At 41.6% G+C, this 19451-nt stretch overlaps 1 protein-coding gene across 1 annotated transcript in view; it reads left to right on the top strand.

Annotated features, from left to right (window-relative positions):
• The first annotated feature begins 765 nt into the window (after positions 1–765).
• Positions 766–19451, top strand: part of LOC143527817 (protein kinase C-binding protein NELL1-like) — a 216908-nt gene continuing 198222 nt past the window's right edge. Inside the window, exons 1-2 of the mRNA XM_077023124.1 lie at positions 766–905; positions 1560–1688. Of these exons, the coding sequence (XP_076879239.1) occupies positions 833–905; positions 1560–1688 (202 nt within the window). The 5' untranslated portion in view covers positions 766–832. The remainder of the gene's footprint in view (positions 906–1559; positions 1689–19451) is intronic.

The following is a 19451-nucleotide window of genomic DNA, read 5'->3' as shown; positions in this document are numbered from 1 at the left end:
GTATGTAACCTAGACAACATGACAATGCGCACAAATTAGGCCTGAAGGGAGGTGGGGGGGGGGGGGGGGGTGCATGATTAATGGGATCCTACAGGGACATATCCCAGGGGAAGGCGGATTTGAGTACCTGTGCTTATAAAAAGCCCGTAGCGTCCCAGGGGTGGCGGCTAGATGGAGAGAGACACTGATCGAGTTAGAGGGGGTGGAATGGGACATGGGGAAAGCCAGAGCAATACCACGGAGCCCTAACTGACAGCTCTCAATGAATTATTTTGTGCTTGTGTACTGCATGTTTTTGGACATCAAGTTAGGTTTGTTTCCATGCACAAGACGAGTATGATATGAATAATAAAAAATAATCGTTGCAATATTAAAAACAAGGGCCAAATCAACCACGCAGAAATGTACACACGACAGAAAAAACAATTGCTTCTAAGAGTGTATCGTGGTCACATGTGACTTAAAAAAATATTTGAGTCTATAATATCGATTAGAAGCTTTTGGTCACCTATCGATCTGGATTTGCCTAACGTAGAAGTAGGGGAAACCATTCATTACAAACAACAATGCCAGCTTCAATATAGTGATTTTACATGTAAAATAAAAAAAATACAATCGGTTTGTACTACAATCCAAGACACATTTGAGAACCAAAGGACAAGTGAGAGTTCTGACGTTACGCTAACATCTTAATCCAGAGCGGAACCCCTATTTCAGGGCGTGGAACGCTCCGAGCTGCTTCATTCGAGCCGGCGTGAGCTTCAGATGCTCAGACATACCGGAGCAGGTCAAGTTTGGATATCTACGGAACGAGGTTCTCAGCTCGTGCTTGATGAGGAGAGTAAACCCAGTACAAATGGCTGTTATCGCCAGCATTTTACTAGTCCTGATCATAGCAAGAACAGGTATGTTTAAATTGTTACATTAAAGTCACGATAGCTGTGAGACGAAACATGGAATCTTTTTGTAGAGAAAGAAATCTGGACAGTTACGCACAAGGCGCCTTCGCATTTGGGCGTTTGCCTTTCCTCTTTAAACGTGTTGTGGCTGATGGTTACTTGAAACCTATAAATGAATGTTAACCGTGAAAAAAACATTTTATTCAAGCCATCAATTCGTATCTACGCGTTTGACGAACTCACTCTAGTCTTACGTAGCCAATAAGGCGTGCATGTGGCATGCAAGGTGTCGCACTTTCCTGCCACAACCTATTAGCTAAAATAATCTCAAACTTGATTTCACAACTTTTTGTGTTCAACTGTTTAAATAACTTCACATCTTCTGGAAATTTCGAGTCTGTTTATCTTTTGAATTACTTAACATGCCTTTTCAATCAGATATATGCACTGAATAATTGCGTTAGTACTGCACAGTTTATCATAGAGTACGCGTATAGTAAGTTGTAATGCGGACTTTCGAGTGCAAGCGCAGGTGGAAGATTCGAATGAAAGGTCAACTGTGCCCTTTATAGCCTATTCAAGTCGTTATTGTAACAGAAAAGAAAGAAAGAAAACATTCGAATGTCTGGATAACTGTTATTTGGATTTTGTTCTCTTCAGTTGTAGGATTTGGAATAGATCCTGAGTTGCAAATTGACATCATCAACGAACTGGACTTGGCTAACGCAACATACGGAATAACCCAAATTACAGGACTTCACAACAGCAGCAAATCCTTCCTCTTTAGAGGTAAACCTCTGCGTTTTTTTCTGAGCAATATAATTTCTGTGGAGTAGCCCAGTCATTCGTATAGTTCTGAAAAGCAAATGTGTTGGTTACAGACTTTTCATTGAGATAAATGTAAAGAAATGCATCCTACACGTTTTTTTTTTTTGCTTTAGTGTAATTTATTGAAGCCTTTGACTTCACAATCACTGACGATCGCTCAGTGGAAATGTATGTTTAATATCATACGACGCTTAAAAAGCTTTAATATCTGTTCGGGCGTAAATCGGAAAACTTCCTGTCTGTGCATTGCCACAATTATGGTGGTATTAAAGTTTTCTGGGATGAAACATAGTCATCTACAAGGATGTGATACAACCGACCCAGAGGTGGCATGATCTCACCGTTTGCCGGATGCTAAGCCAGATGGCTGGTGGGAATGTGATCTTTTCACTTCTTCCGTCAGACGTTTCTCTCCTCTTCCCATAATCTTTGCAAAATCGACCGATTATTCATTAATATTCAGTTATTTGTATGTTAAACCTTTATAATTGTCACACTAGGGCCGGTTAGTGGAATGTTTAACGGTAGAGATAATCTCTATTAACTCGTTTTCTCCTGAAAACGAGTTGATTCAGGGCACATGGAACTTTTTGCATTTTTGATATTTGGTAGATACTGTTATCCTTGGTGACTTGCATATATTTATCACAATGTGTGTGTTCCCTGGGGATCCAACCCACAGACTTGATGTTGACTGCTGTACCTACTCAACTGTATGCACTACAGGAATAAAACACATTTTGATTCATTCTGATTTTATGGCTAATTAATTATCTGTCCATACTGTCTGATCAATGAAACTGGACCAGATAAGGAATTAATACTGATTTGATGTTGCTTTAGCAAACGTTTAGTATAGACTGAGCTTAAGGGATTTGCACTGTTGTAGTAGAGGTCATATTCAAAGATCTGTTCAGTAGACATTATTTCAATTTTAGAATATATTTTATATAATGCTCAGAGTGACAACAGTGACTTGTTGATATTGAAAAGGTAACAAATTACTGGGTTTAAGTGCTTGGATTTTTGTTTATTTTAACAATTACTTTAGAGTAATTTATAATTTCTTTAGAATAATTGTAAAATAATATAGGAACACCTAACCCTTAAATGGCTTGGGTTTTGGTCATTGTCCAGTACTACAGTACAAAGGCACATCTGAGTCCCAAAGACAAATATACATACACACATCTAAGAACATTTTAGATATGGTCACCGTGATATCATCTGCTTCAAACTACAGTTTGCCATATTGTTGCCATATTGTTGTGCCTTGGTTTTGAGATGTTAATAATATAATATGTTTATTAGGTATATAAGGCAATAAGTATATCAAATGAGCTATCTACTGCAAGCATTGGATTAAGAATTAAGTCAGGAATAAGTAAGCACCCCATAGCTGGTTAAAGAAAGTCATACCAGTCATGTGACTTGGGGTGGGGGGGGTTATGATAAGGAAATTAATTTAATCAATCTTTTAAGTGGATAGGTCTCAAACTAGAGAAGGCTCTGTTTATTATAATCATAATGTAGCTCATGTTAACAATCCATAATACTAATATTCACTCTTCCAGCAAACTGATTTGTTGTGATGAAGTGGTTTTAGGGAAATCAGGCCAGTGTGTATTTCCATGACATCCTCAACTCATCAGTCAGTGTAGAGTTTTAATCAAGAAACACTACAGCAGAAGGAAGGTCATTGATTGCCTTTATCCATCTGTGTGAATTCAATCAATCTAGTAAGCATGAGTTTACAAATAAGGTGATATTTTGGTTCAGTACATTGTTAATGGAGTAAAGTCTCATACAAGTTGTCCAAAATATCATTGGGCATATGTGTATATGTATTTTTGTATTGCAGATATGATTGTAGTACTAGAAATGCACAGACATTTAGTGATGGGCTTTTAGATTTTGTATCTTGGCTCTCATTGAAGTGAATAACGTTTCCAATCTCGTACCATTATTAAATGATATTGCGTGCAGCAGTTTTAGCTTCTTTATTGTCCTCACTCACTTTTCTGCCTTCCAATCCTGGTTTCATTTGAGGCAGGGAATGTTGTACCCTTTACTGGACTGTATTCCACTAGAGGAGGACTGACTCTGGGCCCCTGTGCATGACCTCCATGACTACGGGTGCTCATAAGTGAACCTGAAACAGCGGCGGAGCACAGAGATGGAGCCATGTGAACACTCTTGATTTGCAAACGAGGTGTGAGTTGGATCCAGGCCTGAATCAGGTTTCCTGGGCTCTGATTATGTCCAGTCCTGAGCTGGGGTTGGTGGGTTGAAGGCCAGTATGGAGGAGTCAGCCAAGCTCGTTAATCCAGCCGCTGCACTGCGGCCTTTCGGCAGACTTGCACTAAGCAGCGTGAGTTTTTTTTATTTTTTATTTTATTTTTATTTTTTTGCTGTCACTCTCTGCTTTTCTAGCCCACATGTTTTGTGAAGAGCTGGTAGAGTTTTGTGTAGAGGTGCTGTATCATAAAACTGCAGTATGAGGACTTTTATGGCCATTAGCACAACATGCTTCTCCATTAATGCAAAGTACAAGTTGAGAGAAATGATCGTACATTCACAAACTCAACTTTTAAGTGTCCCTATGCCCACATCCTGTAATAGGCTGGGATTAATTTCTGCACACCTAGTATATTATACAGTTGAACACAGCTGTAGGTGGTGCATTGACTCTTGGATGTGAAATCCTAGTCAGCTTTAATATTACTAAACTGTAGATGTAACTCTTTTTTTTTTTTTTTTTTTTTTTTTTTGGCCCACCTCCACCCCCCCATCTTTGGAGGACAACTTTGTTTTTATGTACAGATTTAAATGCCAATTATAACAATTCTGTATAATATATAGTGTAGTGATAACAATATATAGTGATAACAATATGCAAAGTGATAATTATTGGGGTTAGGTGGACCAAGAAAAGAGGGGGAGAGAAATAATAAAAAGGGAAAAGACAGAGGTAGGAGAAGAAAGGAGAAGAAAAAGAAAAAAAAAATTATAATAATAATAATAAAATAATAATAATAATAATAATATTAATAAAATAAAACACGCAACCAGCTCAAATGACCACTGCAAAGAAGTACAGAAAGTAAACCAAATACATATAGTGCAGATGAGTGCGATGTATGGGTGTGTGTGAGTGTGTGTTTATGTGCAACCTAGAAGTGCAACATAGGATAGATGTATGGAATGTACTTACCAGCAAGGGTGGGTAGCTGCGACAGCATTCCCCCAGAGGCCAGAGGCGGGTGGAGAGAGACCCGGGAATCCCACCCGCCCACGGCCCCCCACAGAGCGGTGGAGTACCAGAGCCGCACTTCCCAGAAACCCTCACCCGCCCGCCCCCGCAGGCGGGAGAGAGAGACCCCGGACAGCGCCCCACCAGTCAAGGAGCGCAGGTCCAGGGGAACCAGAGGGAACAGAGCGCCTCCCCCCCCCCCCCCCCCCCCCCAGGGGCCAGCGGCAAAACCACGGCGCCACGCGCCCGGAAAGCCACCCACCACCCGGCAGGGCCCACCTCCCGCCGAGGAGCATCCGGCCGCCCCATACCACCACCGCCCAGGGGAGCGGGCCAACCGCCCCTACGCCGGGGGGCCAAGCCGGACTCCGGAGCTGCAAGGCGCCCCCCCTCTGGAGTGGTGCAGTAGTCTCAGGGGAGTGTCCATGAGTGAACCGGGCACGACCAGCCCCGACCCAGAACCAGCTGTCCTCACCCACATAACCAAACCCACCCTACATTCGCCCCTATACACCCCCACCATGCACACACCCACCCCCACACACACACACACACATACACTCAAATTCACCCTCACACCTCCAAACCTGGCCATATGTCCCCTCCCTCCAACACGCACTCATTCATCCACCCATTCAGAAACAAGAAGAAAACAAGGACAGAGACACACACTTATCCAGACTAGCACACCCTCTGCGGCAGGGGCAAATGGCTGGACCAGCAAGGACCGGTAGCGGTCCTAGGAAGCCACCAGCCCAGTCCCGTGCCAGCAACCCCCCCCCCCCCCCCCCCCCCCCCCCCCCCCGCCCCGGCAGGGAGCAGGAAGCGGGTGAAGGAAGGCCTTCCCACCCCTCCACCCCCAGTGTTGTGTGTAGGTGTTGGTGTATATGCATGTGTCGTAGTGTGTGATACTATGGTGCAGATGTAACTCTTCAGGTGTAGATGTAATTCTTCAGATATGAACATTTTGATGATAATGCTACCGTTTTGGGTGTTCTAATTAAACTGCAATCACACAGACATGTGCAACACACTGCCATGGTTTTGACAGCATATATATTTAAAATTGTACATAGTTTTTCAGTATCTGTACCTAGATCTCAAGATGATATATGAAACTTCTGCCAGTTTCAGCAACACATTTAATTATCACTGTGTTCTATATAACAAAATATAATTAACTGGCATGACTGTAATGTCTGAAAATAATATTCAAGAGAAAGTTTTAATATAGCTTCACTGTAGAATTAGCCCAGCATTTGTTAATGTGTTGCCATATATCCTTGCGAGAACACAATCCTCAACTTTTAATGGCAAAGCTATCTTTTTTTATTTTAGCAATGCATACCTGGATGTGTAGGGAAATACCTTCTATATAATGTCAGGGAGAGGTAGGGCCGGCGCCAGAACATATACAGTGAGGGGGTGTCAGAAAATTTCGGGGGGGGGCGAACGTAAGTTGTTGAGCGGGGGGTGGGGGGGTTGGCGAACGTAAGTTGTTGAGCGGTGGTGGGGGGGGGGGTTAGGGTTAGGGGGTGCGTGTAACGATAGTCGAGCGGCCGAGGGGTCACCATGTAGCGATTGTTGTAAAATAAATGGGTCTTATTTTTTACATTGAGGGGGCGGGACACCTCGCCTGAGCGGGCGACGCCCCCATTCCCCCCCCCGTGGCGCCGGCCCTGGGGAGAGGTATAATAGATACTCACTGTTTGATACAGAACATGAAAACTCTTCATAATCTAAATATTTAGCCCTTGTGAAAATTTCTGTCCATGCTGCAGTTTACTAGTCAATATGATGGCAGACCACATGTTTACTGTAGTGGCAATTTTTATTTGGAACTTACAGCTGATGGCCAATGGTGGACTGGGGTTTGTCTTATAAAAGTTTCATTGATACTCTGGGGACTAATGCTAACCTATATAAAAACATATATTTTTTTCCTATTGAAATATGAATCCTCAATTCTGGGGTAGGTTGGGGTGGGAAGAAGACTTGTTGAGGAGTACTTTGTGTAGGATAGAGGGAGGTTGTTTGGTAGGTAGGGGGACCTGTTGGGGGTACTTTGTATTGGATTCATAGATAGATAGATAGATAGATAGATGATACTTTATATATAAATTCACTAAATTGAGGGAGGATTGAGGGAGGAGGTGAAGAGGGGGACCCGTTAGGGGGTACTGTGTGTCTTTGTGTCAGATTCAGGGAGATAGTTGGGGTGGGTGTAGTGTAACAATGGACAAGGGGTTCTTTAAAAAAAAAAATTAAAATTTTAAAATAAAAAATTTAATATGAAAAAAGATACATCATTAAAGCCCAAATAGACAAAGAGAAAAAAAAGTTTCATTGATTGCAAATCTATTGAGATTTAGTTATCCCTGTAAACATGGAAATTGTCTTGCATTGATTGGTTCATTCAGATGCAGTGAGTTGTCTTGGTTGAGAGATAGGGAAGATTTAATCCCCAATTAAGAACAGTTTTATGAAGAGATTCCATCCATTCAAAGTGTTTTTTCCTCAGTCTCCTGAGGATAAACCTGTTGCAAAGTGATGTTTGACAGAACATTTCCTCTTTGGCTTATAACAAATGAGTCCTCACGGTTGCATAAATCTTTTCTTTTTTTTTTTTTTACCTGAGCATACTTTTATTGGTCTCTAGAGAAGATGTATTGATCCTGTTCCCACATAAGATATGCCTACGTCAGAAAAGAAATGCCTGGATAGCCATGACTGCTTTTGTGTGTGGAGTGTATTTGAAGTGCGGTGAACTCTTGGAAATGAGGCTCAACTGCTTATATCTCTTACAATGCACAATAAATTACTCAAAATGTGTGGATTTGGTGGGAGTGTCATAATGTAGGAGTGATCTATTACCCCCTCCAAGGCTAAAGGTGGCGCTGAGGTCTATTTGGCAAGGCCCAAAATGAGGCAGCCTCACCCTAGCCCTAGAGGTCTGGCTTCCTCTCCACACGGTTGCAGACAGGAGGCCATCAAGCTCTGTGGCCTGCATCCTGTTCCCAAGAGCAATGGAAGCCATCAAACTGCTCATATTTTATTTATGATTCATGTGGCAGGCCAGCTGTAGAGGCTCTGACAGCAGTCAACCCCTTTCAGAGAGGAACAGGAGTCCTAAAGCACTCAATCAGCTGCACATGCTGAGAAGGTTCGCTGAGTTTCTCTGAGCTGGAGCTTTTTTTTTCTTCAGTACTGCCACCATTGTTCAAATCATGAAGGGAAAGTGATCAAACAGTTGGGGTGGAAGATATTTGACAGCTAGTTTGCTTTAGGTTCTATTCATTTGTGAGTTCTACTTTTTATTATTCTAGAGCTACACATCTAAAATAATTTTTGATTATATTATGACAGCACCACGGAGTTTGAGAGGAGGAAGGCATGTATGAACTGTGTGGAGCTACTGATACTACCCAGGCAGCTTGAATAGACAGCATGGAGGTGCATGCTAACTGCTCAGCACTCTCTGCATCATCGAACAGATGCCAGGGGTACTGAGACAGTGGCTGGCACCGTGAACTCTGCCATCTTTTCCCAGGCAGCGCATGAATACTGCTGCTTTAGTGCCCAACCCGTTTTGTCAAATAATTTATACCTTTATGCAGTGTTTCTTTATTCCCCCAAATCTACATTTTTGCCAACATTGTTGAGATCTGTCTTTTTAGATGTGATGTGGAAATATAGTTTAACCTTGTGTTGTGTTCTAATATTTCTTATTCTGTGTGAATATATGTAAATAATTTCACCTGCTTGGGTGTCTTGCTATGGAGAATGAAGAGGGAGACATGCTATTACATTGCTCATTGTACATTTTAGTAGTATGATCTGTAAGACTGTCCTAATTAGCTTGGCAAAACATTTGTGGACATTAGCTTCTGACTAAATTGGCTCTAAAATCTACTGACTGTGCCTGGAGATTTAGGGTTCAATTGAGGATTATAGGTATGTAATTTGGAGGCAATACAGAGAGGTTATTTTTTAAAAATAATTTGTCAGTCTGCCAAGCAGACAAGTCAACTGGTCAGCAAGAGGGTGGAAGGGCCACACGGATAGTAACAGTGAAATGAGATGTGAGACAACAGAGTGCAGTCAGTCCCCAGAGAATTTAGCCCAGAGGAATTTAGCATTTTCATTACAGTGAAGGAAAATGATTCCCTACCAAGAACTACTTTGGGGCATGTTGTTAAAATGGAGGCTAGAGTAAAGTTTATGCAGAGTGTTGGCTTGGTCTGTGCAACAGTAACACAGGCCTATTGTACCTTTTGTAAGCAGTGCTTTATTTGTAGCCATGCTTAAATGCTTGTTATGCCACATTAGTCCTGACGAATAAACTGTATTTTATCATCGTTAAATGAGCAATAAACACATCGCAAACGACCTGATGAATACAAAAAAATCACATGCAGTCAAATAAAACCTATCAGATGAAACACCACACCATTTGACCCGAATCATTTTAAACCCGAATTAGACATTAGCTGCCCTCAAAGCCCCAGCCTGTGTAGGTTATGTTCTGCTCTTTATAAGCCTCGTATTTTTTCTGAACTGTTACCGATCAGTCAATGGTACGTGGTTTTCTTTCAGTCTCGTTACTGCACTTTGCACGTTGGTTTCAACTCCTTTAGTTGCTTCCTCCTTTTTCCTGCACGTTCTATACCCACAACACAGAGTTTAGAAGGAAATATTTTTAAAGATGACTAGTTAATTTATCGTATTTAAATGAATGCTCTTTTAATTGCTTGGGTATTGATATGTATTTTGCTCCATAAAAGTGGTTAAAACAAACTGCTAGTTGATGCTAATATTTGGAAAACCTTTTTGTGTTGGGCTTTTTGCATCTTATACATACATTTTAATACTTAACAGACGAGGCACACAATTGCTGACTGAGGACATTGAGGTCAGTAACTGCATCTGGGGCTCCAACCTGGATTCTACTGGTGATGAACACAAGCTCTGAAAAAGCGATCTCTCTGGCTTAGCAGCCAGAGCACCTATTTTAACTTAGAGTCTCCATCACACCACCATCTCCTTCAGGGTATGACTGTGTCTGTCACACTGGTTTCACTGGTTTGGGTGGCACACCATTTCGCTTTACACTTTCCATGTGTCCATCACACCTTCAACTTTCATCCAGGGTCACACCATGTCCTTCAGCAGGGGTTCACACTGAGCTTTGCACCATTCCTCCACAGCAGGGGGGGGTCAATTGGCCTCACAGTACAATCCCACTTCTGACACCATTTCTGATGAAGGCTGAGGGCAGCAACCATACCCAGGTCTCAAGCTCGGGTTCTACAGCTGGTAAACACAAGCCCCAACCACCAGAGCAAAGAGCCAACTCTCTGGCTCACCAACCAGAGCCTTCCTGAGTGATGGTCTCCATTACACTGACCTTATATTAAGTTTATCTGCATTGTCTCTGTTTGCAGTGCACATAAGTATGGTGCGTTTTTATTATTTATTAAAATGTAACAAATGTCCACAGGTAATCAAAAAGTCAAAATGTTTTTGTTTTTTTTATTATAAAGAAACATATTCAGCAGATGCGGGGGGGATAAAAAATGGAATATAGTGTGATGATCTCAAAATGACATTTAATCGGCCCAAATAACTGGGTGACCACCAGAACAAAAAATTCTTCTGCACTCTGCTGAAGTGAAATTGCACTATTCGAACACAAAGCCACTGAAGCAGTGGTGTGTTGCAGTGGTGGAAGACACTAAACCACTCTCTCAGCTGAAAGAGACTTCTGCCATGGATGACACCAGCTTGCTTGGCCTTGTACATGGTGACGTTCCTAGAAGATGCTCAAGGCACAGTTCTGCTTAATGGTGCAGTTCTGTACGTGGTCAGAAGACAGTACCACTGTTCAGCTAAGGCTGCACTGGAAGGCCCCCTCAATATATACATGCTGAGTCACAAAGACAACTCTACACACTGCAGGCAGCACTACAACTGCTGTTCAGCCTACCTCAAGCCCTTCCACAAATGCATCAACGCTTAATGATTCGTCCTCAGAAATGGGAGAGACTGGGGTTTTGCTGAGCCCAGCCGTATTCCCTGGTGAGGTGTGCCTGCCCTAGGTGTGCCTGCCCTAGGTGTGTTGAGCAAACCTTCCTCTGTTACTGTACACCAAGTTGGCAGGCCCCCATTGTGTCTTCTGCTACACTGAGCAAACCATTTACTAGCACAGACTGATTACAATGGATAAATAATAATCTTAATTTTTATAGCATTTATTACTTTGAGTCCAATATTTTCCTTTTACATATAAAAGAATAAACAAAGTTGCCACTCTAAAAAAAAGTAGTGAAATATATACAAGTCATAAACTTAAAAAGGAAAAGTTCAACTTTTATGAATTAGGATGAAAAAAAAAATAAAGCACCTATAGCACCTATCTGAGAACTTTCTTTAAACATTATTTCAGGGATTAGAACGTAAATGAGAGAAACCTCTATTACAAACTGAATTGCAAGTGAACCTAGGTAGTACCAGTAGCCCTGCCTTAGTGGATCGAAGTGATGACAGTCAATGTAGAATTTATAGGAAACCACTACAAATTGAATAAGACCAGGGTAATAGGCTCTGACCTTTCTTTTCCTACTGAGGATGGAAACTGATGTCTTCTTAACTAGCTAAAGCTGAAAGAGAGAGGGCTGCCAGCATTCTAATCTCAAGGTTCTAAAGACACGTGTTATAGTTGAAGTTATGCAGGGTTAGTATGCCTCATACTTGGGTTAACTTTTAAATGATAATATGCAGTTTTAGTGATGTTAATGCTGTGTAACTCGATACGGTCTAAAAAACTACTGGCCTGTATTAAGTATTTGGAGCCTTCGTGTATGCAAAGATGGCAACAGGGCCTCCTGTGCTGGGTAGTCCATGCCCATGTCAAGTAGCAAACGTTTGAAGTGACTGAACGGGAGCCGGTGAGCTGAGGAGAAAGCGCCTCCAAATGACATGACCCAAAGCTCAAGATGTCCTTCCTGTAATGAAAAACTTGCTTTCAGTCTGCTGTGTCTAAACTTTTGACTGGTACTGCACATGGCCCAAAGTTCGCTGTCCCGGCTGCAGATCAATGAGCCCATGGAAGAGTTATAGCACCGTGGGTAGAGATGTCACAAGATCATTCAGTGCCAGGCAGAGTGTTTGCGGTCCAACACGGACACATTGTCGTGACCGCCTTGAGAAAAAAATGATACCCTCGATACTGTGAATGGCTAATGGAAAAATCAGGCAGTGGAAAAGCCAACTGTGTTGGGAAGCCATGGTACTTTTTATCTGAACTCAAACTGGCATAACTGTATTACAGAAACCTATGTTGCAACATCTCCTCTTGTGCAAGTGCTGACCCCAGTTGGGTTTTTAGTGCCAAAACACAGCAATACCAGGGTGGTCTGTCGATTTATCCTGACCATATGCACTGGCTGGTCAAGACATGTGGTTTCCATAAGGTTCCTGCTTATATTTTCAGTTGGTTACTGTAGACTTTTAAACCTTTTTTATTTTGTATTTGCAATATTGATAAATTTGCATACTAAATATTCTGTATGTACACTAGTAAGTAGTTAAACACTGACTTTAGTACACGTGTGTCTCATTGTCTCTTTCTCCATATGCCCTAACTCATGAGGCCTAACTCATTATCACTATATATATGATGCACACACACACACACACACACACACACATACACGACCATAGGTTCTCAGCTATCTTTACACTGTCCATCCACCTATAGGGTGGGGCAGCACCCTTCAGAAGGGTTTAGCCAGAAAACAATATTAAGTCAATGGGGCTAATTTGAAATATGATCCAATTACCTTTTATACTAAAATATCTAGATATGTTGGCAAAGTGTCTGTACATCTGCTAAATAAATCAGATATGGAACTGAAATGGAATTGAGACTTTGCCTGGTAATTGTACTAGTTGTGATACAGAGATTAGCTGGGTTAGCCAATTATAGCCATCGTTCCCACAGATAATGAATTAGGCTTCAGGACATGTGGAGAAAGAGACAATGATATATATTGAAAACTGAAACACCTGTCATTTTAGTGTGGGAGGTTTCATTGCTAAATTGGACCAGCTTGGTGGTCAATCTTCATTAATTGCACATTGATTGCACAGAACAGAGTGTGAAGGTTCAATTAGCGGGGTAAGAACCCAGTTTTGCTCAAAATATTGCAATGCACACAACATTATGGGTGACATACCAGAGCTCAAAAGAGGACAAATGTTGGTGCATGTCTTGCTGGCGCGTCTGTGAGCAAGATAGCAAGTCTTTGTGGTGATGTATCAAGAGCCACAGTATCCAGGGTAATGTCTGCATACCACCAAGAAGGACGAATTACATCTAATGTTTTTTCTATCCAAAAAACATAAAAGCACTGCTGCCCAAATCCCGGCCACCAAAACTGTCCATTGGGAGCTCCACAAGGTCGTTATACAAGGCCGGGCTGCTATCGCCAAACCTTTGGTCACTTGTGCCAACGTCAAACATCTGTTTCAATGGTGCAATGGTGCTGTTTTCCCCACATGCGGGAGAGTTACGGTGTGGAGAAGCCCCAAAGAAGCGTACCACCCAGACTGTTGCACAGAGTGAAGCATGGGGGTGGATCAGAGATGGTTTGGGCTGCCATATCATGGCATTCCCTTGGCCCAATACTTGTGCTAGATGGGCGCGTCACTGCCAAAGACTACCGAACCATTCTGGAGGACCATGTGCATCCAATGGTTCAAACATTGTATCCTGAAGGCGGTGCCATGTATCAGGATGACAATGCACAAATACACACAGCAGGATTGGTGAAAGATTCCCATGGCCTATATATATACACTGCTCAAAAAAATAAAGGGAACACTTAAACAATACAATATAACTCCAAGCCAACTACACTTCTGTGAAACCAACCTGTTCAGTTAGGAAGCAACACTGATTGTGAATCAATTTCACCTGCTGTTATGCAAATGGAATAGACAACAGGTAGAAATGAGAGGCAATTAGCAAGACCCCCCCTATAAAGGAGTGGTTCTGCAGGTGGGGACCTGATGATTTGGTCACTTTTGAATGTTGGTGGTCCTTTCACACTCGTGGTAGCATGAGACATACTCTACAACCCACACAATTGGCTCAGGTAGTGCTGCTCATCCAGGATGGCACATCAATGCGAGCTGTGGCAAGAAGGTTTGCTGTGTCTGTCAGCGTAGTGTCCAGAGGCTGGAGGCGCTACCAGGAGACAGGCCAGTACACCAGGAGACGTGGAGGAGGCTATAGGAGGGCAAGAACCCAGCAGCAGGACCACTACCTCCGCCTTTGTGCAAGAAGGAACAGGAGGAGCACTGCCAGAGCCCTGCAAAATGACCTCCAGCAGGCCACAAATGTGCATGTGTCTGCACAAACGGTTAGAAACCGACTCCATGAAGATGGTATGAGGGCCCGACGTCCACAGATGGAGGTTGTGCTCACAGCCCAACACCGTGCAGGACGCTTGGCATTTGCCAGAGAACACCAGGATTGGCAAATTCACCACTGGCGCCTTGTGCTCTTCACAGATGAAAGCAGGTTCACACTGATCACATGCGACAGACGTGACCGAGTCTGGAGACGCCGTGGAGAGCGATCTGCAGCCTGCAACATCCTTCAGCATGACCGGTTTGGCAGGGGGTCAGTAATGGTGTGGGGTGGCATTTCTTTGGAGGGCCACACAGCCCTCCATGTGCTCACCAGAGGTAGCCTGACTGCCATTAGGTACCGAGATGAGATCCTCAGAGCCCTTGTGAGACCATATGCTGGTGCGGTTGGCCCTGGGTTCCTCCTAATGCAGGACAATGCTAGACCTCATGTGGCTGGAGTGTGTCAGCAGTTCCTGCAAGATGAAGGCATTGAAGCTATGGACTGCCCCGCCCGTTCCCCAGACCTGAATCCGATTGAGCACATCTGGGACATCATGTCTCGCTCCATCCACCAACATCACGTTGCACCACAGACTGTCCAGGAGATGGTGGATGCTTTAGTCCAGGTCTGGGAGGAGATCCCTCAGGAGACCATCCGCCACCTCATCAGGAGCATGCCCAGGCGTTGTAGGGAGGTCATACAGGCACGTGGAGGCCACACACAATACTGAGCCTCATTTTGACTTGTTTTAAGGACATTACATTACAAGTTGGATCAGCCTGTAGTGTTTTTCCACTTTAATTTTGTGTGTGGCTCCAAATCCAGGCCTCCATTGGTTAATAAATTTGATTTCCATTGATGATTTTTGTGTGATTTTGTTGTCAGCACATTCAACTTTGTACAGAACAAAGTATTCAATGAGAATATTTCATTCATTCAGATCTAGGATGTGTTATTTGAGTATTCCCTTTATTTTTTTGAGCAATATATGAAGAGTTTGGTTCCAAAACGCGATAAACGCCATAAAAAAAAAAAATGAGTTAGAGCCGGAATCAGAATGGTATGTGACCACTCTTGAAAAGCCAATATTCAATTTTTATCAAAACGCCACATCCGCCGTGTAATACTGCCCTACTTTCTCTCTTTCTTTCCAAAATGCAACAAACGCCAATCCTGATTTCCCGCAGAACGCCACATCTCCACTCATCCAATCACAGCGCACCACCACATATGGAAACACCATAGAACGCGACCTGTTGAGCCGCCCGGCATTTCTTGTAGCCTACTTTGTTAAAATATATCTCGTTTTTCACTCTCAAAGTCCGCTAAAATGAACGGATAGTATAGAGGAGCCTGTTCATATAGCAGTTATACTATTTATGTTAATAGTTATACCATTTTACTATTTATGTCTGTAACGGGTGCGAGGGAGTCGAGGATGCAAAGACGAGGTGCGTTCAAAGGCTACGTTTATTAGGCTTGACGCTGGACACACTCACGGCGTCTTGAAACAGCTGTCAATCACACTGAACAGTAAACGCTCACGGCGCATCATAACTCCAGTAGAATACACTACACAGTACACGCTCACGGCGTGCTGACACGGTTTAACACACACAACGAATGTCACGTTAAAGACGAGCACCAAACGATACAAACACACACACACTATATACACGTAGCCTAACAAGCACCGCGTGAAACACATTAGTCTTAACGAGACAAGTGAACACACACACACGCACACCAACGGACGTACATATAAAGACACGGACAACATTAACACACGCTCGAAGGGAGGGGTTCGGGGCTGTAGCGTGACAATGTCTTGTTCGTTAATGAAATGTTTTGAAATTTGTGTTTTTAGGCCCAATGGTCAAACTATTATATTAAGATGTACAATTTACAGTTATTTGTTATTGTATTTTGCACATTTTCAGTCAAAAAAATGTTCTATTGATGCCAAAGGATATACAAGACATTTTGAAAAAAACATGGCATGGATTTATTGCGTTTTGCGAAAAAACGAATAGTTTTTTTTAAATAAATCTTTAAATATTAAAATCTTGATTTGATTTGTTTGTGTTTTTTTTTTTACCTTAGTATGGTATTTGAAAGTTTGAAACAGAAAACAGTGGTTTTCAGCCTATTTATAGCGTTTTGGAACCAAACTCATGTATATATATATATATATATATATATATATATATATATATATATATATATATATATATATATATATATATATATATATATATATATATATATATAATATAACATATATATATATATATAATTAGTGGGACGCGATTAAAAAATTTATCGAATTCATTTGAAGCGTTGTAATTAATTAATCGAAATTAATCGCAATTTAATCGCATTTCAGTATTTAACATGAGAAATATTAATTTAAGTTTGAATGATGAATGAATCAGTGAACATAAGCATAAACTTCAACATCTTGTTTATTTTTCCACCAGTCTACTACACAGACCAATAGATGAGTGCAGAAAACAGAGCAAACAGTTTTCAGAACACTGGAAATTCTGACCAAAAATGTTGTTTAATTTTGGGAGTTTTGCTCAGGATATTGAAAGAATAAGAAGTAAATCAGAAGATGTTTTTAATACCATTTTAGATTTTTTAAATTTCACAGGCCTCTCCCACAGGCATCTCCATAGTGCCTAGAAGTGGTCTTCTGCATGTTCAAAGCAAATGACTGGATCTTCCATTCATCATCTATAATATGAGTTGTCACACCAAGATAATTCTTGTTGCTAACAAAAGTCCACTGATCACCAGTCAGAGCCACATTTGTGTCGCTCTTCACAATAACCGGTTTTACTTCCCTTTCCTCATCATACAGCTGCTGGATTTTCTTCGACATTGTTGTCTTTCTGGACGGCAGTTCGTAACTTGCATCAGTTGACTTAACTTGCAGCACTCCTACATAAACCGTAGCGCTCGACTCTGCAAACGGCGGAGGCCTTTAAACTTGCCGCGTCTTACTTAAGCCTTCGACCAAAGAGAGCGGTCTACAGTCCACAGCAATCCATCTCGCCAGTGAATTGGTCAGTTTGTCTGACGTGGACTTTGCCATTTTGTTTCTTAATTTGAACCCCGACATATGGTCGAGTGTTGACTGGCGACACTGTTTGCTCATACTAGGAATACATTTAGCAGCTAAGTTATCATTACTGACCTGCGAGTTAGCATCAACATGTTTTGCGTTGAGGTGGTAACGAAGGGTGATAAGCGAACTCCTTCCTACATAAAGTGCAAATAACACTATTTTTGTTTGTACTTCCATCTGGAAGTTTCTTATATTTAAATTTCCTATCCACCAAATTTCCCTGTAATGAATTAATCGAAATTAACGCGTTAAAGTCCCACCACTAATATATATATATATATATATATATATATATATATATAAAGCTGAAGGCCACATGAAGTTTGGATGTCTGTAGTAATTATCTCTGCAGAAAGTTGGCGACCTCTCCACACTATGTACTTCAGCATGCGTTGACCATGCTCCGAGAGTTTCCATGGTCTACCACTTTGTGTTTGAGTCGCTGTCATTCCTAAACACTTCCATTTTATTATAATACAGCTGACAGTTGACTGTGGAATATTGAGTGAGGAAATTTCACGACTGGATTTGTTGCACAGGTAGCATCCTATCACAGTTCCACGCTGGAATTCACTGAGCTCCTGAGAGCTTCTTTGTAGGTTTTCAAAGATTGGTGATGCTCAGAAGGATTTACCATGAAGAAGCTTGAAAAAGGCCTTGAATCTGGAGCCCAAATGCTAACTTGTCCCTAGCTTCTGTCAGCACTGTTAACTGAAGATTTGACTCCATGGCACCACAGTTCCAGGACTGTGGCCAAAAAACACCTCCAGCATATAGTTTTTATAAAACTATTTGTCCTTTTCAGGACTGTGGAAATTATAATTTTCTCCAAACTGCAGTTTTGAGAGAATTTTGTACATTACACACATTCTCTTTTATTCAGGTGCCTGATTTTGTATTCACTGAAAATGAGTGAATGAACCATGATTAGTGTTCAGGAAAAACTGTAAAAGCTTACTGTTGGATATTGAACATATTACTTAGTGAAATCGGCCCCTAAGGAATAATATAATATAGGATCAATGTGCTGATTTTAGATTTCAAGTATATTGTGAATATGGTGGATAGTTACAATAAGGTAACATGCTGATTTATGTAATTTATGTACATGTCTTACCAGTGAGGCAATTAACTTAACATTCCCATTTACATGCAAAGCAGCTGCTCAGAATAAACACTACATGTCTTACTTGCAGTGTTGCAGTATTTGTGCTAATATCAGAATATTCATGTGCAGGGAACCTTTCCAGTTTTGTTGTTGTTTGAATTGCAACTAGTTGTTAATTAAATAATATAAAAAATGGGTGAACGGGGAAAATAAAGACTTGGAGCCACAGCTCAACACATGAAGGGGTGTTACTTTACAGAGCCAAACTGAATGGCATTTCTGAAATAATGAAGACATGCTTTTGTGTTCACCAAATAAATTTTATATAAAATAAAGATATATATTTTTTAAACTTGGGTGGAATTTGGTCAGATGGTAGCAGTAGCGAACCGTGACCATTAAACCTGGGCCCGCTCCAATCCCCACTGGATGGTAGTAGTAGCAATAGTAACTGTAAATTGGTACAATTCACTGTTAAATACTGCATGGTGGTTTTGTCTTGTGATATTATTGTTAACCTCAACTGGTGTGAGGAAGAGGGTTTTCCAGTAATATCCATTTTCCAATAGATTTGATTCCCCCTGAAATGAGCTTTCATTGAATTTTCTTTGCACGTATAAACAAAAAAAGGCATTTGGTTAATTTTCATCTACATCTAACCTTAATGGTAGGAATATGTTGTTCACACACACACACACACACACACACACACAACCATTTTTTTGTGACCAGGTTTTTCGGCTTTGGAAAAACAGAACAACGTTCTGAATATGGATGTTCTGCGTCGTCACATTCGTCACTGTGTTGCTAAG

This window comes from Brachyhypopomus gauderio, chromosome 12 (assembly GCF_052324685.1).
Source record: "Brachyhypopomus gauderio isolate BG-103 chromosome 12, BGAUD_0.2, whole genome shotgun sequence".
In the NCBI taxonomy this organism is placed as follows: Eukaryota; Metazoa; Chordata; class Actinopteri; order Gymnotiformes; family Hypopomidae; genus Brachyhypopomus; species Brachyhypopomus gauderio.
Note: the sequence above shows the minus strand (reverse complement) of the source record. Positions and strands in the feature narration are given on the sequence as shown.